The 24,954-nt window shown below is 39.5% G+C and overlaps 1 protein-coding gene across 8 annotated transcripts in view; it reads right to left on the bottom strand.

Moving 5' to 3' along the window:
• Positions 1-174: 174 nt before the first annotated feature.
• The window catches only part of RAPGEF4 (Rap guanine nucleotide exchange factor 4), a 141,340-nt gene continuing 116,560 nt past the window's right edge, over positions 175-24,954 (bottom strand). For all 8 annotated transcript variants that reach the window (XM_072341226.1, XM_072341227.1, XM_072341232.1 and 5 more), the window contains 9 exons: positions 23,993-24,090; positions 19,554-19,679; positions 18,870-19,048; positions 14,341-14,431; positions 12,170-12,220; positions 11,469-11,556; positions 11,065-11,129; positions 2,947-3,001; positions 175-1,463 (listed from right to left, as the gene is read on the bottom strand). In XM_072341226.1, coding sequence (XP_072197327.1) covers positions 1,336-1,463; positions 2,947-3,001; positions 11,065-11,129; positions 11,469-11,556; positions 12,170-12,220; positions 14,341-14,431; positions 18,870-19,048; positions 19,554-19,679; positions 23,993-24,090 — 881 coding nt within the window. In that variant the 3' untranslated portion in view covers positions 175-1,335. The remainder of the gene's footprint in view (positions 1,464-2,946; positions 3,002-11,064; positions 11,130-11,468; positions 11,557-12,169; positions 12,221-14,340; positions 14,432-18,869; positions 19,049-19,553; positions 19,680-23,992; positions 24,091-24,954) is intronic.

The following is a 24,954-nucleotide window of genomic DNA, read 5'->3' as shown; positions in this document are numbered from 1 at the left end:
CCATTTAAACGTTTCCACTATAAATGGTTTCTATCTTTACGTGGGAGTGTCAGGGCCCTTCTTAGCCTGAAGACCCAGCAGAATACAAATGAATTTACTGTACCTGCCAACAAACAGATCTAGGACTTATGCAGGAACGAAGCTGAAAGTGCAAATAAGGCCAGTGACCAAACCTTTCTGGCAATTACGTTTAATAAGGTACTGCATGTTATTTACAGAAAACACATGTCACACAATTCCTACATATGAGATGCACACAAAGTATAAAGACAAATGCTGCACTTGAGAACATGCTCGACAAAATAAATAAAACAATTATTTTTGTACAGTGGTTATTACATAAATAAATATTCTAGAACATAATGAATTAATATTTATTTACAGTCTGTTGAAAGTGCAAAACAATTGGCTGAAAATTTAGATATTTGTAAATACTTAAGACCAGAAAATACCTGTTAGCCAGCCAGTATTAATCATAGCTGAAGGTTCTGGTGTCCAGGAAACTATTCTCAGGAAATCTATTTGTGCATATTGTGCTCATTTTGAACCAGTCTTTTGCTACCTTTATGCTATTGATGGTTTTGACAGCATTACTAATTCAAAGTGGAATTTCGTAAAAACCTGATATTTAAAAAAAAAAAGAAGTAAAATGTAAACAGAGATTAATCTAGTTATCATTCAAAATATTTTTAGTCCTGTCAGTTTTCTGAAGTGGCCACACTGTTTGAAGTAGGCAGTATGAATAATATTAGAATTTTTTCTTAGTATCTGCTGTATTTCAAAGGGAAATTTTTAAGTATTCCCTGAATGGAATTGTACCTTGGACACTTGTCCCAAACCTCTGCTCTTTCATCACATGCTTACCTACACCTCATATTGAGGTCAGCAGTAGCTGGGGAAGTAAAACTGTCAGTTTTTTCCTGACCTAGGCAAGAAATTATAAAACATATATTTTTAGTTAGAGAGACAAACAGTGTCTCCCCCAGAAGTGTTAGGAGCCTTTTTTTTTTCTTTTTCATTTTCTTTTTTCTTTTTTCTTTTTTTTGTGCATTTTACACCGTTTTTCTTCTTCCCCTTTTTAAAATCCATACAAAAATCATTTACTGCACTTTAAAATGAATTAATAGTACACAACATGGCCACCCTTACAGCTACAGTGCATAAATTCTTTCTCAGCCAAAGTTCTCTGACAGGCAGTATATTGTGCGTTGCCTAAGACCTTACAATATGTTTTTGCTTATTTTTGCAGTGGCAGTGCAGTCTCAGAGAAAGTGAAGTTCTTAACAAGTGACCTTGACAGGATAAAAGATCATTTCTCATCATTGCTTCAAATGTTTATGCCCGACGCGGCTCCAGTCGGTGAGACATCTGTGATAAAGTTCTCTGGTTGTCAATCACATTTAATTGCCTCACATAGCTCCGAACATCCTGATGGTTCTTATTAGCTAGGGCTGCATCAGGATCTAGTGAAAGAGAAATGATGTAGGATTGATACACTTAAATGAACAAATGCCTGAACAGAATGCATAACTCATTACAAGCTGTCACAGGAAGCACCAGATCCTGGTGAGTTAAAAAGAAAATATTTAGAAATCTCTCTCTTTGAAACCTTTCCTTCATATCTGATAGTCTTTCTGGTTACTGCCCCTACAAATTAACTTTTCCTCCCAGCTATCTGTGGCTACATCTACTTGAACTGATGGCTCTTGGTTTTGGTTTTATACATCACCTTACCTGTCAACAGCTATAACTTGAATAACTAACTAACATGATTTAAAGCTTCTTATTTGCTTTTGAACCAGCAGTGTTCACGGTGGTCAAAAAATATATAATAGATTTAAGGCTCCTTTCATGAAATATTCCCATTTCTATCTCATCATTAAATCTCCATAACACTGTAGTTCTGTCCCATTCAAAACTCAAAGTTTACTACCTATTTACAGTACTTAGTATAACTGCATTGTAAATACTCCTATAACAATTATGAAATACCACTAACTCCCAATTCGAGTATCTTCCAGCCTCACAGTGGACAGCTTACAATTTAATGAAATGTGTGGTAGGTAACTTAACAAACTTCTCCAACAGAAAGATACTGAAACATCCACTATATAAATACATGCCAAGCACAGGACTTAGATATGGCACATCTAACTACTGACATTTTGTAATATCAAGTATAGTGAAAATCCATTTCAATTTCTCAATAACTTATCTGTGGAGGTCTCACTAGCGCCTAATAAATGGAAATTAAAAGACATACAGCCAGAAAAAACTTGGGCTGGAAATAAAGCTTCCTCAGTATTCAGGAGTTGTGTTCTGATGCAGACAAAAAGAATACAAACGTATTTTTTAGAGAACCTATTCTGTTATTTGAGAAAGAGGAGGGCTGCTGTGAGGCAAAGCAAATGAAGCATTGAGAAACGCAGTGCCAGTGAGTCCAAGATGGGACAAGGCCTGCAGAGCAAGTCTGGCTATCATGCAGCGCCATCATCTTACCTGGCTCCACATAGGTTTAGATAATTATACTGACAAACAAGTTTTAAATTCATCACCTTAGGCAGTTATGTCACCCATAATGTTATCTTTCTGTCCTGGTTTCCTACAAAAGCAGGGCTTATGCAAGCAAGCGTCCTGCATTTATTTATGTGCTTTTGTCAGCTGACCTTACTTCAACTCCTTCTGAGCCCAATGGCTAATTTCAACCTATTCTAATTTGAGGGCTTTGTAGAGACCTCACAGAACTCAGCTCCTTTGCATTCTTTAAAAAGAGAGGGAGGAGAATGAGCTTATTGGAACTTTCAGAAGGATAGTTCACCCTGTGAAACATTAGAGGATCCAAACATTCATTGGAAACCAGGTGTTTTAGATTCTGTTACACACAAATTGTAACTGCGGTAGCTGCTGATGGCAATGCTGACTGTGCAGATGTTGTAATACACTTACTGAAAGATTGACTTCGGCAGAACTTCACCATCCTGACAGTGTTGGCAATCATGCGCTGGAAAGAAAAGATGGGATGCAATCAGGATACAAGCACCGTATTTCATCATCATTTAAACAAAGCACCTAACTGTGCCTGTGTGTGAAGACATATGCCAATAAAGCAAATCTTGTGAATGAAAATATAATTTTAAGGTTGATATTCTCATATGTAGGGTGTGATCTGCATTTACGCAGGCTTTAAATAAGCATAAGTGTAATTTACATGCGCTCAGAAAGCCCTTTCCCTTACTTGGATGCAGCAAAATGCTTTAACTAAGGATGAAAATCAGCTCCTTCAATATGCATTTATTTGATACCATCTTTCAATGTTAAAAAGCAAAAGGAATATCATATACAATGGCTTAGAGTATGTGTACTTTTCCATTTTCAGACCATCAGCTCCTAGCAGCAAAGACAATTCTAGAACACGGTCAGCAGTTAAACAGCTTTCATGTTCCATATCTGTTTGAATTTGAAATGGAGCCCTCCATGGAAATGACACTAAAATGACACTAAAAAATGACCAGATGAGAGTTACTTCCACCAATTTTCAAGCATGCTGAACTCACAGGTAGGAATGGACATGGTTAGCATTGTGGTCCTGGGCAGGTTTCATCAAGCAAACACATTAGTTTTAGCTTGCACAAGTGTGATCTGATCCGAATGAGAAGCAAATTCATTTTTGATGGATACATGGATACTCCTACTGGCAATTCACAAAAAAGCAGAATTCACTTTAGTCCTCTTTGGATGTGCTTGCTTTTCAGTATGCATCATTTCACTCACTCAAGTAAGAAATTGTGACTCAATATATTTTGCTCTGATAAATCAGATGCTATTTTGCAATAGTTTTTAAGAAGAAATGATGCTAAGTCATAAAGCAAAGCATTTCAGCTTTAATACCAGACTGCAAGATTTTAACTGACTTTTGCAAGTAACAGCACCATCCACCAGTGCTGGCTAGAATTATTCTTCACAATCATAAATAAATTGAAACTTCAGTACTGAATTCCCTTAGCTAGAAAGTTTTATTCATTCACTGATTTTTTGAACCTTTATTTCAATATCTTTTACTTAAATAAAGTTTAGCAGAATGGGGAAAAGCTAATCACCAGATCCTACTGTTTGCTCCAGCACTTTAACACGGTCCAATAATTACAGCATAGTTTCATGTTTTAACATAGCCCACTCTCACAAGGCTGCTTCATATCTACTTGAAATTTTGTGTGAGATTCACAAGTTCTTATACAACAAAATGATATATTTGTTACTAGCCAACAGTTAAACCTGGATGTTTCTCAGAATTGATGCAAAATTATTATCTTAGGTGAAAATGGTTAAATAAATATCAGTATCATTCCAAGAACGGGAAACACTAAAGTAAAACATTTCTTACACACACACCAGATGAATTATCTTTGACATTTTAATGCATTGTCAAAATGTTGTGGCTGGTGTTCACTATTAGAAATGCTTACTGATACATTTTGCATTTTTGTGGATTATGCATTTTGTAATCAGATGAAATGCTGGCACTCTGAAGCTGATGCAAAAAATACTTTTCAACACACGTTTATGAAAGATCATGGGAATTTGGATACGTGCCTGCTTTCATTGCTTCTAAAGTCATATGGATTCACGTGTGGAAAATAAGTAGATTTCAAGTAAGAGTCACTTTCATAGTATGTTAATTTTCATACTTCTTCAAGCCATTATTACTAAACAGATTTTCTAAGGCACTTATCTTGCAAACATTCCCATATGTGGTTAGCATTAAGCATGTGAATAAGCCCCATTGACTTTGATGGAACCTCTTAAATACTCAAGGATAAGCACCCTTTATAATACTGGATTGAGACAGAACACACTGCATATTACCGTGTTGGTTCTTCAAGTCTAATCCAATCAAAAAAAGCAAAACAACATGAAAACATGAATGTTTCATAACTCTGTGCTTTCATATTTTGCTCTGAGTCTTATGTGTTGCTGTTATTTTGATACTTACTATTTCAAAAACCACTTCTCCAAAATAACCGCTTAAAGGAAAGATCATGAAGTTGGATTGGACCAGCCAACCTGATAAAGTGTCAAGAGCGTCCAACATAAATGGGAGCTTTCCTAAGTATAATTCATTCTTATTTCAGATTTCTGGTGTTGCTTGATGTGCTTTCTAGTTAAGTTGTCTATAGATACCCTAATTGTTAATACTGGTAAAGTTTTAGGTTTTGAAGCCTCAATTAATAATGGGCTTTGGAGCTAGGCTGTGTGCTCAGTTTTTTTGTTAGCTTATCATTAAGTTTCTATTTACAAAACTTACATTTATCAAAAAGACTGTTCTGTGAAATAATTTTACTCTTTGTTCCCTTTATGTGAGAAACATTCATAATAGGGTCTGGCAAGGAAAACAGAAATGACAATGAACTCTTCTGACTTCTGGTTAAGGGATGAACTGCCTGGTCTCCTTCAGTTGGCTGAAAGTTTTAATTTTAAGGAGTTTGCTTGTTCCCGGGGATAATCTTATTCAATCTGTGCATTCGAACTACCCTGGAAGCGATGAAACACAAAGGAATGAAGAAGTGGGTGTTATTGCAGAAAAAACAGTGGAACTGTGGCCAGCAAAGAACACTGCAACCAAACAGGGAGATTCTGGAGCATTATATATCCTTCAAGATCTCCTTTCACATTGCTTTTTGCAAGAGCTGTTTCACTGTCAAATATAAACCCAAACTAATTCCTTTTTGGAAGGTGTGAATTGGACAGAAAAACAGCACATGATGTGAATTTCCCTTTCTGAATCATGCAGATAAGTTGGATTCTCTTCTTTTGATGCAAGAAAGCTGGAAACATGGGGAGAAAATGGCCAAATAGAAGTTTAATTGCCAGCTCTTTTTTTTCCTCTTCAGAGGATTACCTCTAGTCATTGGCTGCAAAAATAAACTTGTGTTTACTCACTGTACTAAGAAAGACCATTATCAAAAAGCCATACAAGACTAAATATGGATCTTTCTGAAATAAATCAACTGCATAATATAACATGCAACTGCAACTACCAGCCACCAGCATGCTATATATACAACAACAATATCCTTTTAAGTTTTATGCAGTCTGAAGTAGTGGCAGCAGGCCAGCACATTATCTTCTAATCCATTCCAAGCTGAGGCTTTTAAATGTTATACATATTCATATATGCCATAGAACTAGTAAGGGCTTTAGTCACATACTTTTTGCATAATCTTTATGTTCCAAAAATGAAAGAATGTTTGCCCTTTTTTGCATAAGGATCAGAGTGAGAATTCCCTTTTGTTCATCTCCACAAAACCCGAAAACCAATATGCACAGATTCTCTAATCCTCATTTCACACCTGAAGGGTGAAGAACTTTGACAAAAAGAGGAATCAGTGACCAGCATCATGGCACTGCCTTTTGCTGTCATGGCAGGTCAGTGGTTTCAGAGCTCTTTTGTGACTTCTGCTTCCTCTACAGGTGCCATTTCTGAGATGCTGCACAGTCATGCTATGTGGAGATTGTGCCAGGGAAAGTTCAGGCTGTCTGATGATTTGAGAAATGGCATTAGTAAATTTCCTCAATAATTGCATCTTCCCTCTCTCTATGAATACAAAATTCAGTAGTGGCAGTGAGAGTGCAGGATTATACAGCCAAGGTGTGGAAAAAAGTATGTAGTCAAGAAGAAAATAAACTGTATGAAGTATTGCCTGCCCTTAAGAAGAATCACATACATTAACTTCCTCACCTTCCTCTCCCTTCTTTCCTTGGAAAGACATAATCTTAAGAAAAGGGTTTTTGCTTTGTTTGCTTGTGGTGTTTTTGTTTGTTTTGTTAGTAAATATAAATAGTTATAAAAGCAGTGTGACTTATATGTAATATATTACCATGTACACATTAGTGCCTAACAGGTTGCATGTTGTCTCATTTCTTTTGATATTATACAGTTTATAGGAACTAATACTACTGACAGCTTTTTTTTTTTTTTTTTTTTTTGGGGGGGGGGGAGGGGGGGGCTTCTTTTTCATGTGAAAAAAAGGTCATTAATGAAGCTAAAAGACAAATGTGTATTCCAGGTCATAAACTGTTTGCTATGTACAGTCTTTTATCATACTTTCACTTGCTTGCAGATCTCAGAATACCCTTAACCTGCCAAACTACAACCGCAGCATTCAGAAATTTTACAAGCCTATTCATTTCTCAGTCCTCTATGAAAACTAATCTTTCAGTTTGTACAGATTTAGGTCTTAGAGAGCACCACTTACAACTAATAGCTACTACCAAGTTATTAGTGGAGAAAAGATGCAGGTAGTTTTTACCATACAAGGTCAAAGAGAACGTAGAAGGCACATATAAGCAACACTTGTCTCTATAAGCTTTTTACAGTGAGACAAGAAGAACTTCAGTACTGCTCTAAAACAATCTTCTTTGGTACCGAAGGCAAACCTTTTACAAAACACTTGCACTACTAATAGCAGTAATTTATTCTGTCTACTTACAGAAGTGTAAGTAACGTGTTTCTGGCTGGATTTTAGGGGCAAATTCTCATTTCTCCTATCTCCCTGCTTCCTTGCTTCATGAAACAAAGTGGTATGGCAAAAAACATAGCAAATACCAAGAGCATACATATTTTTGACACATTAAATACTGCTTTTGCCCACATCACATACAGACTACCTGGGTCAGCTTACAAAATTCCCTGTTTGCACACAACTGTGGCTCTATCGCACATGGCATTCTCTTCCCTGGTTTACCTTCCCTATCTCCTGTTCCTCACAGCCTCCCCCAGATAAGAGACTTCCATGGGGATCAGCACACAGGGAACAGGAAGGAAGAACAGGTAGTCACAAAGATAGCAGCAGGTAAAACTTGGTGATGCTCTATGGAGCAATGTCCCCTTGATGCTGTAATACCACAGTTTTGCCACTGCACCTCTGAAAAGACTTATTCGCAGAGAAGTGCAGCAAATAAATAAATAAATAAATAAAATTGGACTTGGTTCCTTTCCCTTCTAGTCTGAAAACAAACAAACAAATCAGGCTTATGTGTTTAACATCAATCTATTTTCCTCTTCTCCAAATAATTTTGTCAAATTTGAGAAAAAGTCCAACGTTTCCATCATAAGGAAGTTCCTACCAATTTTCTGTGAAAACACACAGCTGTGGAGAAGGATCATGTAAAGGGCCTCTTCTGTCTCCTTTAGGGAAAAGGCTATAAGTTCCTATGTTATGACAAAAGCCTATTCACGCAGAATTCCCCAGCCATGAAGAAAGCACACAAGCCCCAGCCACGAGGAAGGCTCTGAGCAGACCTCAAGCAATTATGGTACAAAAACTCTGAGGAAATCAGGCCTCGCAGTTTCTGGCACTCATAGAACTCCTGGCTCAGACACTGCCTGACAGCTCCTGCATGTTTCAAGATGCATCGTTTAATATAAACAACGGCAGGAACATCAGGAAACATAAAAGATTTAAAGGAAGCTTCAGTTTCAGCTGAAGGATGCCACCAGATCAAACTTCTACTTTTGGCTGCCAGTTACAGGAATAAAGTTGTCAGCAGCACATCAGCTGTCGGGATCAGAGCTCTGTGGTGAGAATGCAGATACAATGCCAGCGGCTGTTCTCAGTTTCATCACTGCTTACATGAGAGATGGAGGGACCCATCTTCTACAGCAGAAAATGGCATCACCAGTGAGAACTATCTGGACATTTTTATTCAGAATTTAAGCAAGAATCAGAGTTAAGATCAAGGGGAACCGTTTTGCAAAGAATGAAGATGTTTTAGACAGTTCAGTAACAGAATAGTTCCTAGCAATATTTAGAGATATCTCCATTTGGAGCAGAATGCCACACACTACAACAAACATGCAGAAATGACAAATAGCAGGTCGTGATTCCTGTGATGAAATCTGGTTTCTACTTTTCTCTGGAAAAGAGCAGAATAACATCACAGAACTACTTTGAGTTTACGCTTGTCAAAGAGATCACATTTTATCTGAGTCATCTGACTGAGTGGTCTTGTATTGTTTTCACTAGTTAATATCTGGCAATTGTGGCAGTTTGTGGATATGACTGTTGTAAGCTTAATGTAAATGGGCAGTAGTGACTGAGTTTTACAGTAGGTCTTTTTTTTGCTGGACCTGATGGCACACACAAAAACCTAAAAACTGCCAGGCTCATATTAGGGTTTGAATGAGTTACATTAGTGGAATCCAAAAACATGCTGTTTTGAAGAGCTAAGTGTAGGGAGAAGCAGTAGACACATGCAGAATAGCCAGTAAGGAGCATTAAAGACACAAAATATACACCTGCAATAAGGCCTGGAGAAAAAGAAGAAAGGGCCTTTAGGCAGAGTACTAACTAAAGAGAGGCTTAGAGGTCTGAGCAAGGAGCACATTCCTTGCTCTCTTGGGTGGAGGAACATGAAATATTTTGATTCTTTGAAAAATAAATGACATAAAAAATAAAATAACTGAACTTCATTTTCCTCTCCTAAGTGAAATAGCTCAGATTACTGATCAAAACAGGTAATACTGTATTCATTCTGTATAAAAATTATAAATTATAAAAAGTATAAACACCTTTGGGTGCTACCAGTAAAACCATGTTCTGGTTTGTTTCTGGTTCTACTCTGAAGATAAAGGTATGTGCAGATATGGGTGAAAAGGGCAGATCTGCAGCAGCCTACGTATAGGTCAGTTTAAGCTTACAAGTTTCACTCTTCGCCCTGGGACATGCAAGTAGGCCAAGCAAGGTAGAGATAGATAGTTCTAACAATACAGTTACCATCCCCATAGTTTGGCGGTGCTCCAGTCAAATCTGAAATCCCTTTGTATTACCACAAATACTTATCATCTGCACTTAGTTGTATTCATCTGTCTAACAAGAATAGGCAGTCTAGGAAAAATTCATTTTCCCCAGGCAGAAAAGCTCAGGGCCTCAGGAAGGAATTGTTAACAGAGTCTGCATATGCAATTACATATTTCATTACTGAAAAGTGAGGTCAGGCCCTTACGCAGGCATTAGTACAACCACTTACACACATGAGAATCTCAGCTAAGTAGAATGGTATTTCCACCCTAGGACTGTTCTGGAACTAGAGAGTTATATTTTATGAGAAGAATTTACTCACTGATAATCACTTTTCTATGAAGCTTTCTAAAGAACTCAAAGTTCTCATTTTTTTTCCCTTAAGAAAAAGATCACAGCTCAAGATGCTCCTCTGGAGTGCAGTGGATGTGGTTACTGTGGTACTTAGAACAAGTAGACACGGGTACCACAGCAGGTATGTTTTAGCACTGCTGAATGGAGCTTAACTGCAGACACAAAAAGTCAAGATTTGGTTTTGCAGTGTGGTTGCTTATAGTTGAGCATGGCTAACCCTGGGAACTCCCATCTAAGTGCCATTAATTGCATTAATTGAGAATGTGGCCTTAGTAGCCAAGCAAATTTCTTCTCACTACTGAGAAACTTGAGTTTCAGTCAAGATCTCTCCGATGGGATGAAATGCCAAGAGCTTGGGTGCAGGATTAAAGAAATAAAATTTAAAAAAAAAATAATAATCAAACCTATTGTCACGGATTTGTTTTCAATATGAAAACAAACAAGTCATGGAAGACTCTTTCCACTTGTTAAAGTGGAAATAAGATGTGCATATTCTGTATTAAAGGTCCTTTCACTCTCTGAGGAGCAATGCAAAACTGCCCCAGCCTGAGGCTGTTCAGTCTTGTTTGAAGGAACAGCAGTTAAATCACAGCATGGTCTCAAACTGGCTGTTAAAGGCCATCTCTAACAGCTCTGCTTCCTGTCACTGCTGCTGCCTCTCCTAGGAAACATTCTGGCTGCGCATGGCTCACTGGGCAGTTTCTTTCCTGCCTCCATGAGGTTTTCCAGAAAGGCAGGGGATGCAGGCTGTGAGCACAATGCACTCTTGTTGCCAGCTCTAGGTGCTGCCTTCCCTTTCTCTGGCCCTAGAAGTCACTGCTGTGAAATTCACTCTTGAAGAGATGAATAAGGCTTTTTTTTTTTTTCTTTAATTTTCAACCCACAGCCATCATTTCAAAAATGTAACACATACCATCTTTTCGAAGTTTACTAGGTTGTCAGTGAGCGTCTTATTTCCCTCATGAGTAAACGTCATGTCTGTATGGGAATAAAAGACACATTAAAGTCCATAACTGAATCATGGCATACAAAACAACAGAACATTTTATCTATTCCTTACAACAATCAAAGCAGCTATAAAAGTAAAACATTTAGGCTTTCATTTACAGCATTTCTGAAGCTAGTAAAATTGAGGTATAATATTCAGATGCACCAAAGCAGTTTTTCCTGACTCTGTGTCACGCTTTCTATAATGGAAAAAGATCATACCCCACACTGAGATTGATTTTTGCTTTTCTTTGCTGCTTTTTACTCTGGCTCTTCAAATATTTGACAAATAGCTTTCAAGTTAATAATTCTGGTAGCATACAAGCTTACCTTTTATAAGTAGAGGCATGAAAGGAATTATTGGAGGATCCAATTTAGCTACGGTTAGTCTGTAGGCCCTATGGTTTCTTGATGGATCCTTAAGAAAAAAATCAAACAATTAGTAATATGTATTATTACATGTATTAAGACACTGTATGCATTCATTTAGATGCCATGGCATTTATTATAATCATCATTTTCTCTTATGGCTTTAAAAGTGCATCTGCAAGCTAAGCCTTTTATCATTTTCCCATTAACTTACGTGCCAGACATAATCATTTCTTATGCCAAATAGCAAGGTAAGAGGTGATTACAAAAAAAATTGTTTATAAAAGGACCAAACATTTTACCTCCTTCGTTGCAGCTGCAGAGGCAATACTGCATACACTGTAACATTAAATGTATTGCCTGGAAAAATTCAGGTTGTAAAACATAATTTCCCATATGTGCTATCGGAAAACATGCGATAAAGCTTTTCTGAGTTTCCCAGATTAACTTTGAGTGATACATACGTTCTCTCAGAGTAGGTTCCTGAGAGTATAATTTATTAGTCATACATACTTGTTTTAGCAGCTCTAAAATGGGATCATAAACTTCTTAAAGTCAAACAAGGGCACATAAAATGTTCTGAATCAAGGAATTCAAATCAGTTGCTCAGAAACTGAATTAGCTCAGATTGTGCACAGAATAAGGGATCTATTGCTATTCACCATTAAGCTTTCAAATTCTGCATAGATCTTCTTGAACTTGCTTGGAAGTTTCTGTTAATAAAAACAAAAATAGCATAACTTAATTAAATCCAATTTGTATGGCAATTTTACTGTAAATGCTAGTTCCTTCTACAAAGCCCTAAGTCAGGAAAGTGCTCTTTTTGCCAGATATTTCTAACAATGTGCTAATCTAAAATACAACATGTCTCCTAGCAACCAGATTATAAATAGAGTCAGGACCAGCCATGAAACCTGCATCCTGATCTAAATCCCAACTTCATATTCTCCTATGGGATGTTTAGATTCAGATTTTTGTTTAGTTTACATTGCAATCACTGAATTCAGAATGGAAGTGAAAGTTAAGTGAGAGGCTCCGAGACATCCCACGCTATAGTCTATCTCAAAATATAAATTAAACACGGCTTGTGAAGGGGTGGCTCAGCTTCAGTATTCATACCTACAATGAACTACCCTCACAACTTTCAAGTCCATCCCCAGGCATTTCCAGAAGGTTTTCTGGTCAATAGATCAGCATTCTTGATGTGCCCAGTGGCCTCTAGTGCTTTCTAGCCTATAAGTTAATGAGCAGTTTTTAGCCCACAGTACGTACACTTGTAAAGATGGCCAGTTGGTTGCACAGCAAATAGGATGAAATGGGCGTTAGTAAATATTTTTCCCTCTCTTACTATTTTTGACATATTAAATGATATTTTTCTATGAAGACAATAAAATGTGTCATAAATTATTCAGAGCAACTTTTTATGCACACTCAGATGATGTCAGCTTTCTTGTTTTGATAAACTAATATTGGCAGGGAGCAACATTAAAAATTAAGAGACTTTATAGTGCGGGGATGATTTTTTTCAATACTTTCTGCATTTGGAGTGTGTGCCCTACCAAGATATTTACAGTGTGCCACAGCAAGGGCCTAATTTTTAATGATGTGTGTGAACAACTGTCTGCCTAGTTTGCATATGCATGCAGATTAGGTATTTGTGAAATAAGTGGTATAATTGGACATTTGCACCTGCAAATATCTAATTTGTGCATGCAACTAATGTAAATGCATGACAATACAGCAAAAATCAGGGCTTTAGATGTTTGGTTTTTAGCATAATCTATACACATATAAGGTTTAAAAATCAAGCTGCAGAGATTCTCCTGGCAAACTGACTGACTGCCCCACACAACCGGTGTGATAACATTTCCTGAGCTCAGGTTCACTAACACTAACAGATGATGTGTCCCCCACAGCTCAGAACCTGCGTCCACTGCAGATTGCTGAGGTAACTCCAGGTACCTCTTTTGTCTTCATACAGTGTCTGTACTGCCTTAGCTCTCCCAACTATTCTTCTCTCTACCCACAAATGAAAGGTCATTACTTTGTGAAAGTGATCTGCAAATCTTTGATTGCAGCGCTTATCGTACACCACTTGTAACGCATACTACTGCAGATTGGGCAGATTCCTTCTCAGACATGTAAGCCTGAACTCCTCTTTCAGACCATTTATTTAGGTGTTCAAATTCTGGTCTCAGTTGCATCATACCAACTATTCCCATTTCTAATGAAGGAAATACATGCACATTCAGATCTGCACTACTTTTTACAACCAGAATGTTCCTAGTGTTTATACATGTTTACTGCCTCACCCTGCTGGTCACTGTGCCCTTTCTGCATGCTCACAAAGAACAAAGCCACAGAAACAAGTGGAAGCTCTGAGAGGGAAGGCCAAATTGACAGTAATAAAGGGGACATACCAGAGAGCAAAACAGAACCCATATATTATTAGGATAACAGAGTCCATATAGAGATCAGAAAATAATATGTACAAATAGAAGATGGATTTTAGAGAACAACATGCAAGTGATCTCAACAAATGGCTAGTAAAGTCAGTGAGGGGATGGGCTGATGTAAGAGGCTGCATTGCTTATCCTGTTGGGCAATTCAGTTAATAAAGCTGGTGCTGTCATACTTGTTAACTGCTTGTGAGCACTGAGCACATCTACGGGTATACTGCCGTACCAATAAAAATTATCAGCTAAGGGCTGCTGCTCAGGACCTGAATTATTAGATCCAGTATTTCCAATAATAAAGGCCTAACAAGTTTTTGCTAACTGAAAGTGGAAATACCAGTCAAACTTCTTGGAATTGGGCTGTAGCTCAGACTTACCTCCCATGTCAGTGAAAGGCGGCTCACAGCAACATTACTCAATCCCATAATAATAGCGAAAAAGGAATTCAGATTTTTGTATTCTTTACAGCTGAAACACAAAGTTTTAAGTTGGAAACATCAGTACACAAGACAACCCGAGGAGAGCTGAGCCCTGGCACCCAACATAAATCTGACAGGAGCCTTGCAGCCCTGACCAGCAACGCACCACTACTCTGCTGTGGGATTCATTCACCGCACTGTGAGGCTCCTTTCCTTTTTCTCCTAAACAACCTCCTGCTCCTACTTCACTGTGTGCCAGCATCTGCAAGGACATTAAAGGAGTCTTTGAAGTTCCTTCCCATCCAGAAGGACAGTATTGGATCTGGGCTCAACTCAGACCCCAGAAATACCAGTGGAAGCAACTGCTTTACAATCCCATTTGAGAAGAACATGCTGACAGCTTCTGAAAACAGCTATGAATGCTGGAGGCTGTCCCTAGAAGATCTTCCTTGCAGTTTACAAGGGCACTGAGCCTTTTTAAAGAGAAGATCAGCTGTCTAGAGATGCCTATGTGTCAATGATTTCTTGCTGTGTATGGTTTCTAAGAAGTACTCGTATATTCTGGAATTTTTTAGGATGCTTCAGGCAAAGAACAACTATTTGCTACCAGCATCATTAATGAGGTCTGGGGCAGCAGGGGTTCTAGGTCATCCCTTATGCCTAATACAATGAAGAGTTGTTGTTACCAGTCAGAAAAGATGGAAAATGTAACTATAATGGAAGATTCAGTATGCAGGAATAGGCATAGTCAAGCTCTGACATGAGCAGCTCATGCAGCTCCTTGACTGTGACTGCACTGTGTGGGAGGGAAGACAGAGAATAAAGCCACACAAAACTGTGTTCCTGCAAATAACTTGAAATAACTTGCAGTTTTCCACAGCTAATGCCCAAAACCTGATTTTGGAATCTCAGTCTTTGCTTCTTTTGCAGTTTTCCAAGAAAACTTCCACCAGTTTTAAACTACATTTCTCAGATGGCTTGAGAATTTTAATTAACTGCTGATACTCTTAGCTTCTGAGGCTATAGATAAAATCAGTACAATCATCATATGCTACTGTCTGACTCTGTAAATGCCACATCAACTCTGCTCTTTCTGTCTCTCTGTTTCACCAGACGGCGTATTGAGGAGGTGACTCCTTTAGATCTGGGCCTCACTTGTGTCTGCCCTGTTTGACCACTAAGCATATGAAAAAAACTCCCCACCGGACAGTTTGCCTGTTGGAGACTGCTGCACCCTCAGATCTTCTGGCAGAGCTGCTCATACAAATTCTCCCATGTCAGATTAGGGACAGCCAAGAAAGACTGAAGAAGATAAGCTGAAAAGCTAAAGCTACTCCTCCTTATTGTGACTAGAGCAGGTTAGGAAGTTCCTTGTCAGTGGATATGAGGAGAAATAAGGATGAAAAGCAACCAGTGTAGGTTTTCAGTGATAAGCTCTTCCCTAAGCACAACTAAATCCAGAAAAGGAGATCTATCTGCAGTTTGAGACACTGAGAATAAATTCTGGCATAGTAAAAATAATTAGTAGCACATATCAGAAGTGCTCAAATGCAAGCAGCTGCAAATCTGTCTGCAATATGTAATTTGAATTTATCTTTCAATTTAAAAAGGAAAAGTTTGCTAAATATCCTGCTAAGCAATGCCATTTGACTTGAGTAAGTCCCTGCTAGAATCAGTCTAGGTTTAAGAATCTGTGTATCAAATGTTCTGTAAACTCTGCGGGCTCTATGTTGAATAGCTTAGTTCCAAATAGAGGAACGATGTAATGAGAAACAGTGCAGTGTTGCACCACTGGCAGCAGTGCATATATTCTGCCTGCAAAATGTCAGTAAGTGGATTCTCCAAAGCACCATGGTGTGTCTGGAGCTGAGGTCCCTCAGCCTCCCAGAAAGGACTGTGTTGGAAACATCTTGAATTAGTACAAATTGTCAGCATGTATGTAAACATGCACTCTTGTCTCCAACACGAACATGGTTAAAACCTCTCAGTACTTACACATCTTATTGTCTCTGTACACACACGCATTGTGTTCAAAAACTTCTTAGAAGCTCCCTGGGTTTATAACACATGCATGTGGATGGAAAGAACAATTTTTAAAAATGAGGAGAAAGTGTCTGAGTGTAGTGATGCACAGGAAGGTTTCTAAATAGCCTGAGGATGTATTTGCAAAGAGGAAATGCATACAGTGTCTGTGGCTATCCATAAAACTTTGTGCAAGTACTTCCTAGTAGGCCTTACAAATGCAATTACTGTGGAAAGAACTCACTACAGGAAATATGGTTTGCTTCTCATTGTTTCAAAGTTTGATTGTACAATGGCTGGAGGAAAGAGATGAACCTGGTAACCTCCACATCCTTTCTCAGCAGATACAAAGGCAACAACACCTTCTGGAACTGACAGCACATGTGCACAGCACTGAGAGTCAAGGCTCAGCACCAGGCAGCACACAGCACAGGGTGTGCTGCGGGCAGATACAGAGCTGTGTTCCTCCTGCAATGATATCTGGGCCCCCTGTCACAGAATTGAAACCAGGCTCTCAACAACTGCTATCTATGAAAACTGGTACATGCAAGGTATCTGGTCACCACCAGCCACATGATATGAATTGAGCAGCACTAAGCTGCACTAAGCACTTTTCTAATGAGCCTCATAGTTCCAGGTAGGGTAAGGGTCTCAAGGGTCTTCACAAGCAGAACTTCCTTACAGATCTTGCCTGGAGGCCTGGGCCCCCAGCTGCTGATTCAATTCCTTGGGTTTCTCTCCCCTCAGACTCGGATGCAGTGTTTGTTTTAGGAGTGCTACAGCACTTGTTAGTACAGCAGCCCCGAACCAGGGGCAGGAGCCTGGCAGAAATTCCCAGTGCCTTTCTTGCCCTGCAATCAGACCTGCCTGCTCTGTCTGTGCTTCGGCAGATCTTGTGCTTTGGCTTCCTCTGCACCCAGGAGACAAAGAGGGCTCGGCAGAACATGCCACTTTTAGCTATTTATTTTTAGCATTGTAGTGATACCAGAAACATGGAAGTAAACAGGAGGTTGTCAAGCTGTTGTAAATAGCATAGGGCTAAACTCATGAAGCTGAGGAAACCACTGGCTAGGGCAGCTAATTAAGGAGATATTTAGCTGTATTTTTCAGGTACTTGATTTCAAGTGTTTATGGAAATGACTATTGTATCTCAGTTTCCCATATTTCAACATTTCCCTGCTACACGCCTCTGAGCTCAGCAAAGGCCCCAGCTCCCTGTGCTGTGCGCGGCTTCCACTGCCCTCTCCCGGCCGTGAGATCATGGAATATGCAGCACGCTTATTTTTAGAAGTGGAAGAGGTGAATGCTGTTCACTGCTCTGCACAGAAACGCGATCCTGCATGTGCACTACCAGATTTTGAAAATCTTCAGCCTGATGGAACCCCGAGCAGCCAGAGGGACCAAAGCAGCTCCCAAGAAGGAAGCAGCACTTGGGAGCAGGGCCCAGGCCACAGCAGAGCAGAATGCTGAGGAATAGTTTTGATGTGAATGCTGATTTAAGCCGTGTGGAATCACGAACTGGGAGGACAGAGACATCACAGCTGTGCTAGTAATTTCTTCACATAACTTCACCAAGGAGTGCAACATATGTTAAAATTCATGGTTTAGCAGCAAATAAGGACTGCTTTGTTCTTCAACACTGCGTAAAGTCTCTAATCACAACACCCAAAGTCTGAGACAGACACTAAGAATGGCAGCTCTTCACTGCATGCCTCAGCGAACTGCTAGTTCAGACAAGGAGTGACAGGTGAAAAGCATAATAAACATAATGCAGAATGGAAAGGAAGGAAGAAGTGATCACCATCTGCAGCTATGCAGGGCAGGGACATGTCCTGCTCTCTCCAAAGCATCCACCCCTCAAATCCTCATTCCTGGCTTCCATGGATGTCAAGGAGCTGAGGCCTAACTCTTTAACACCAAGGCTCTGAGGAGTTTCAGTTCTTATATGAATGAAAGAAGAGAGCAATAACTGCCTGCTATCCAACCTCAAACTCAGCAGGTGCTAAGAGATAGAGGATGTTCATGTTGTTGCACTTTTAAACAAAAGTATTAGGAATTTGCCACAAGCAGACTGAAGGAAACACAATCCTCATCATCTCAATACCACATCTTTTGTTAAAATTTGTTAATTCACATGCTAGTTTTTCTAATGTGTGTAAGGGTAAATGACAGTCTCTGAGGGAGCTGAGTACATATTTACTCACAAACTCAATGAAAAAATATAGCCCTAAAAGTCCAGAGATTTTCAACAGTCAAGGATCAATGAAGAATAAGACAGAAGTATGTATTAACAAGCTTCTGTATTGCACTGTAAGGGAATGGACAGAATCACTGAGTAAAAAACATTGTAACCTCTAAATGTGTGGCTTCAAAGAAACAAAAACAAACAAACAAACAAAAGGACAGCAACAACAAATTTGCTATATTCAGCCCCATTTCCAGCTCATAGATGATTGTATACTTACTGGGCAGCTATCTTAATATATTTCTTCAATATCTGCACACGCTTGCTGAGTTGAGAGCAAAGACAAATCTCAGTGACCACCCAGAACTGAATTTCATTAAATCTTCTTAAAAATAAATCCAGATTTGCTGTGGTCTTTTTAAAATTGTGCCTTCCAAAAGTGTGATAGATCAGTTCCAGCTAGGAAGAAGAAAAATGTTTGGGATTAGTTTTCATTTTTATTTATTTATTTATTTATTTCCTAGAGATTTTATACTCTGGACAGCAGAAAGAAGAGAAGAACAATAACCAGCTAAGTGTCTACTTCCCACACAACCCTGAAACTTGCTCTGCTGTTTACACTTATTGTTGTATGGATGACAAGAACTGTGGTTGCAAATCCAACCGTCAATAGCTGAGGCAGACTAAAAGTGTAACGATAGATTATGCATAAATAGCTTAATATCTTGAATAAAATGTATCAGCATGTAAACAGCACATGTTTGTAACAGCTTTTACAGACAAGATGCAAAGATAAAATCAGAGAAAGAATGCCTTGTGCTTTCAAAACCTGTAGGCAGCCTTACTGCAGTATTTTGAAAATCAAGAGCAGAGATTTGCAAGTACTGAATATACCTACTATGCAAAACACCAACTAAACATTTCCTAACAGATTCTAATCTGCTGAATAGGTGGATCTTTCTACCTCATGCACACAGTTGAAGAGCTCCCAGTCATAAATTGTCATCTGATGTGCCAGGTCTTTGGAGCTCATCAGTTCAAACGTTCCAACTGTACCAGCTGATGGTCCCTCTTGTTCTGGTAACGGTGCCTACAAATGGAAAAAAATATTTTAGAACTGCTAAATTACACAATTGGAGCTTTTCTTCCAGAATGATTTTGTTTGTTTGTTTTTCCAGAGTGACCATTTCCCTGTATCTGCTTCTAATAGCAAAGCTGAAATTTGCTGTTTCCCACAGGCTGGCATTAGGAAAAGAGAAGTCCTATGCAAATATCAGTATCCACTATGCAGAGGATGCTGAGGGAAATTCTACAACCTCTTCAGAGGTACCATAAAGAAATAGGAAAGACTGCTGTCAGTACGTTATTCTTAGCATTGTTCTAATATCTGAAGCCAGAAATAATGTGTGTTGTGTTCCTTGAGTATGCTTATTTGTTTATGAGCCTAGGTCTGTCCACAAAGCTTTTGTTACCAATTTCCGCTTTCACATGCACAAACAACTGCATCATAAAGCACAAGCCAGATACTTTTGTAAATTACTGACTCTAACAACGAGAATCATTACACCCACCATATTTCAGAAATCTGCAGTGACTGCAGTGATCTTCTGCTCATTTATAAAACACGCCTCATACTTTCTCTTTGTCAGTACTGTGATGCACTATTAACCATTTGTGACTGCAAAACTCCTCATGATGCTAATGAAAATGATATGCACACAGTCTTATAAGAAAGAATTCTTTATATCATTCAAATATGAAGTATTTCTGAAAGACAATTCCATGCCATCCAATAAAAGAAATGTGATCTACTGTATTGCCCTTAAGTAGATCTTACACTGAAGAGATTTAAAACATGGCTTGAAAGCAAGGCACTTTTGAATTAACCTGCAGTATATATTGAGGTCAACACATTTGAGCCAGCCCTGGCTAAACACTAACAAACAATCCTCTTGCAAGTTCAAACACATTCTGAAATATCCTTCAGGAAAACATCAGTAATGCTTCTTGCAAACTCCCACTTTAATTGTTTTGTTTCCAGGAGAGGGCAGTAGAGTTCACTCATAAGTTTCTCATTATCTAATAAAGTCTTTGTTAACTGCAGATCAGGGAATTGTCAACAGGCTCCTTTCTGAGTAGCAACTGAATAGAGTCTGGAAGATTAACAGCCCATATTTACATAATGTAACACTAAAATTGAGCTTATTAAATCAACCATCTTTTATAAAAGAATATTCTATTACCTGTACAAAGTTCTATTGTGTGGAAATTTGAGGAAAAAGACTTAGGGCTTTTTTCCCCTATTTGGAGACAAACACAACATAGCTGTTACCATAACAAACACATATTTTCCAAAGCTAGGAAAGAAGCACTTAGCTGTAAACCCACTGCATACTTGCAAATTTGTCTGACCCAGAACAATATTCACATGGGAATTGTCAAATGCAATATGAATAAATGTACCCACATGGGCAGCAGCAAGAAACTGGAATGTGAAAGGACTGAATTGGAAGGGAGGAAGGCCGTAAGATTTTTGAAGCGCTGAGAGCCTCTTACGAGGTGCTGAGTGCTCACCCCTAATTCCTATTGAAGCCCATCCAACCGGAAAAAAACTAGAACACTGCAGCTCTGTAGCTGCTCAGAACTTATTTGTAGCAGTTGGAGCACTTAGAACTGTTTGAGTTAGAAGAGACCTTTAAAGGCAGTCTGGTCCAGCTAACTCCCCTGCAGGGACACCTACACCTACAACGTCTCCAAGGCCAGGGCATCCACTGCCTCTCCAGGCAACCTGTGTCAGTGCCTCACCACCCTTCCTGAAAAAACTTCTTTATGTCCAAACTAAATATCCCCTCTGTTAGTTCGAATCCACTTTCCCTTGTCCTATCACAACAGACCCTGCTAGAGAGTGTTTCCTTCTTTCTTACAACTTCCCTTTAGATACTGAAAAGCTGCTCTCAGATCTCCCCAGAGACTTCTCCAGGCTGAACAGTCCCAGCTCTCAGACTGTCCTCATAGGAGAGGTGTTCCATCCCTGGGATCATTTTTGTGTCCCTCCTCTGGACCTGTTCTAACAGTTCTGTGTCTCTCCTGTACTGAGGACTCCACATCTGGACACAGTAACACAGGTGAGGTCTCACCAGAACAGAGCAGAGGGTCAGAATCACCTCCCTTGCCCTGCTGGCCACCATTCTTTTGATGCAGCTTGAGATACAATTGTCCTTCTAGGCTGCAAGGGCATATTGCTGGCTCACGCCCAGCTTACCATCCACCAGAACCCCCAGGTCCTTTTTGGCAGGGCTGTTTTCTGTCCTTATACTCTCCAGTTTGTACCGACAGTCAGGGTTGCCACCACCCAGGTGCAAGACCCTGCACTTGGATTTGTTGAATCTCAAGAGGTTCCCCTGGGCTCTCTCTGCTCAAGTCCATCTAAGTCTATCTGAATGGCACGCCATCCCTCTGGTGTGTTGACTGCACTCCACAGCTTGGTGTCATCCACAGACTTACTGAAGGTGCACTCAATCCCACTGTTGATGTCACTGATGAAGAAGTTAAAGAGCACTGGTCCCAGTACTAACCCCTGAGGAACACCACTTGTCACCAGTCTCCATCTGGACACTGAGCCATTGACTATCACTCTCTGGGTACCATGTCACAACCAATTCTTCATCCTTGAACAGTCCATCCATCAAATCCATATCGTTCCAGTTTGGAGAGAAGGATATTATGGGAGGCTGTGTCAAAGGTCTTAATGAAGTCCAGATAGATGACACCAGTGGTTCTTCCCCTGTCCACTGACACAGCTATACCATCATAAAAAGTGACAGGGTTGTTCAGGCAGGACCTGCTCTTGGTGAAACCATGATGGTTACCGTCTCCCTCTCTTCCACGTTCCTTAGATTCCTGGAGGATCTACTCCATGATCTTCCCCAGCACTGAGGTAAGGGCTAACAGGTTGGTAGTTCACTGGACATCTTTTCTACCTTTCTTAAAAATGGGTGTAACACTGCCTTTTTTCCAGTGACCAGGGACTTCACCTGACCTCCATGACTATTTCAGCCAGTTCCCCCAGGACTCTGGGATGCACTTCATCCAGACTCATAGAATAAGGGATATTCAGGTTCCTCAGGTGGTCATCCACCTGGTCTTTGCTTACAGCAGGAGGGGCATCACTCCTCCAGTTCTCACCTTCTGAGCAACCTTCTCAAGGGCTGTGTTTAGAGCAGCCACTACTGAAGACTGAAACAACAACAAAAAAAGCTATTTGGTACCTCAGCCTTCTACTAGTTCATTGTTACTAGCATGCCTGTAGTGCACACTATAGGGGTACACTCATCTGGATTTTCCTTTTTCAGTTGATGTACCTATTGAAGCTTTGATTCAAGGTAGGTAGGCAGCAGAGGAGAAAAGGCACAGAAAGCCATGACAATTTGCTGCCAAAGGTATGTCCACACAGACGTGCAAAGCCATACAACTCAACACTGTACTAAAGCAACCTCACTTTAGAGTAGCATGCCTCATACTGACATCTATTTAGGTGGATTAATTAACCTTAAGGGAGCACCAGAGTTTAATAAACTGAATAAGACATATCCCTGCATGGAACTACAGTATGCTGTATGTTCATTCCCTGGTTACTAAGTTGAACGCAGCAGCAAAGCACAGATTTTACCATAACTATAAAAGAAATCAGGCATACATAGTAAGTGGCTTGTTAAAAGCATACAGGAGGCTGAAACAAGGGTAGGAGTAACAGAGTTCATGCTGACATGACTTGGCAATGACATTTGTTTTTAATGAAATAAAAGGAACAAAAAGTACAGTCAAATCAAACCCTATAAAAGCAGACCCCATGGAGACTGTTAGAATAACTGTATAAACTGTAAGTACTTACAAGCAATTTTACTTAAGAAAAAAAAAAACAACCTTCTAGGAGGAATATGTTCTGTGATTCTGGTTAGAGTCTGAGATCTCGACATAGCATTTACTAGGGCTCAGAAAGAAAAGATTTTAAGGAATTCACTATCAGAACCAAATCTTCATAACGCTGCAATTGCCTACATCTGTCTTCTGTAATATATACGTATGGCCAAGAAGAGGTAATTCTGTTATCAGGAATTACTGTTTCTCTTTGTGATAATATTTAGCTCTTCCTACATGCTCAGCATGACACAGATAATATTGGAATCAAGTTCTGTCAGGTGGATCAAGTGGATTTCTGCTCTAGTTTAGGAAATGGTGACATGACTCCATTTTCATTTCAGGGCTTGTCCCAAGGAACTATTACAAGCCCTTCATTTTGTGTATTTCCAATAGTTTCTACCTAAAGCACTGATAATACAAAAAAATACAAAGCATTCAATTAACTGAGCAGCTGAACTTTTAGAGCACTGCATAAACACATACCAGTGAATCAAACTGGTCACGTGGGCAAGCGAAGAGCCGTCCATTAACACTGAGAGTTGTAAACACTGAAACATCATGAGGCTTGAGCACGACTTTTTCTGTAAACATGAAACAGAAGACTTCATTAAATATTTGTAGTATTGACAGCAGGACTGACTCAATAGGTACACAAATCAGCATTCTGGGAACAAATTTTACACAATCAATTGATGTTCAGGACAAAAATTGATGGCAATAAAATCCCCTTTGTTGCAGAAACACAACAAGCTCAGCCCAAGCCAGTCTCATTCAGAACTGGCACTGAGAACTGAAATCTAAGCCCCCATCAGCACGGACAGTTTAAGAAGCCTGCACTGCCATCTCTAGAAACTACTTGCGAAGATCTAGCCATCATTACGTCTTCATTCTTCTCCAAGCTTTAAGCATGTGGAGAGCTGTTCTAGCTAGAAATTTCCTTGGAAGATAACTGCATAAGAAGGTGATGAAATGTAACTGTATTCAAATCTCATTACAGCAGTTCTAAAAGAACATCACATTGCAGGTAAAGAAAAGACAATGAGGTAACTTACAAAAATCTCTGTCAGAGAGATTTGGCTGTCAGCAAATCTGACAATAAAAAATTGCTGCAACTGCAAAAACAAGAGCTGCCTGGTGTCAGTCCTCAGGAAGTGAATGTTTTTGGCAGGCATCACTGTCTGCAAAAACGCCTTCTGAAACAGCTCTCATTAGCGCTGTGTGTCCTCACAATCACACTCAACCAGAGCACTTCAGTAAGACTAATGTTCCACCAGGATCCACCCTGAGGTCACTCTCCCATTTCTACAGCATACAGTAGGGGGCTGACTCCTGAACCTTTGCCAACACCAGGTCAGCAGGCCTGGCACCAAGATGCTCAATGGGATTAATATGGGAATGTCAGTACTGCAGCATTTTTTGCTGTTTCTGATTCTTACATCTAAACT

The sequence above is a fragment of the Excalfactoria chinensis genome, chromosome 7 (assembly GCF_039878825.1).
Source record: "Excalfactoria chinensis isolate bCotChi1 chromosome 7, bCotChi1.hap2, whole genome shotgun sequence".
NCBI lineage: Eukaryota > Metazoa > Chordata > Aves > Galliformes > Phasianidae > Excalfactoria > Excalfactoria chinensis.
This window is presented reverse-complemented; position numbering and strand designations above follow the sequence as displayed.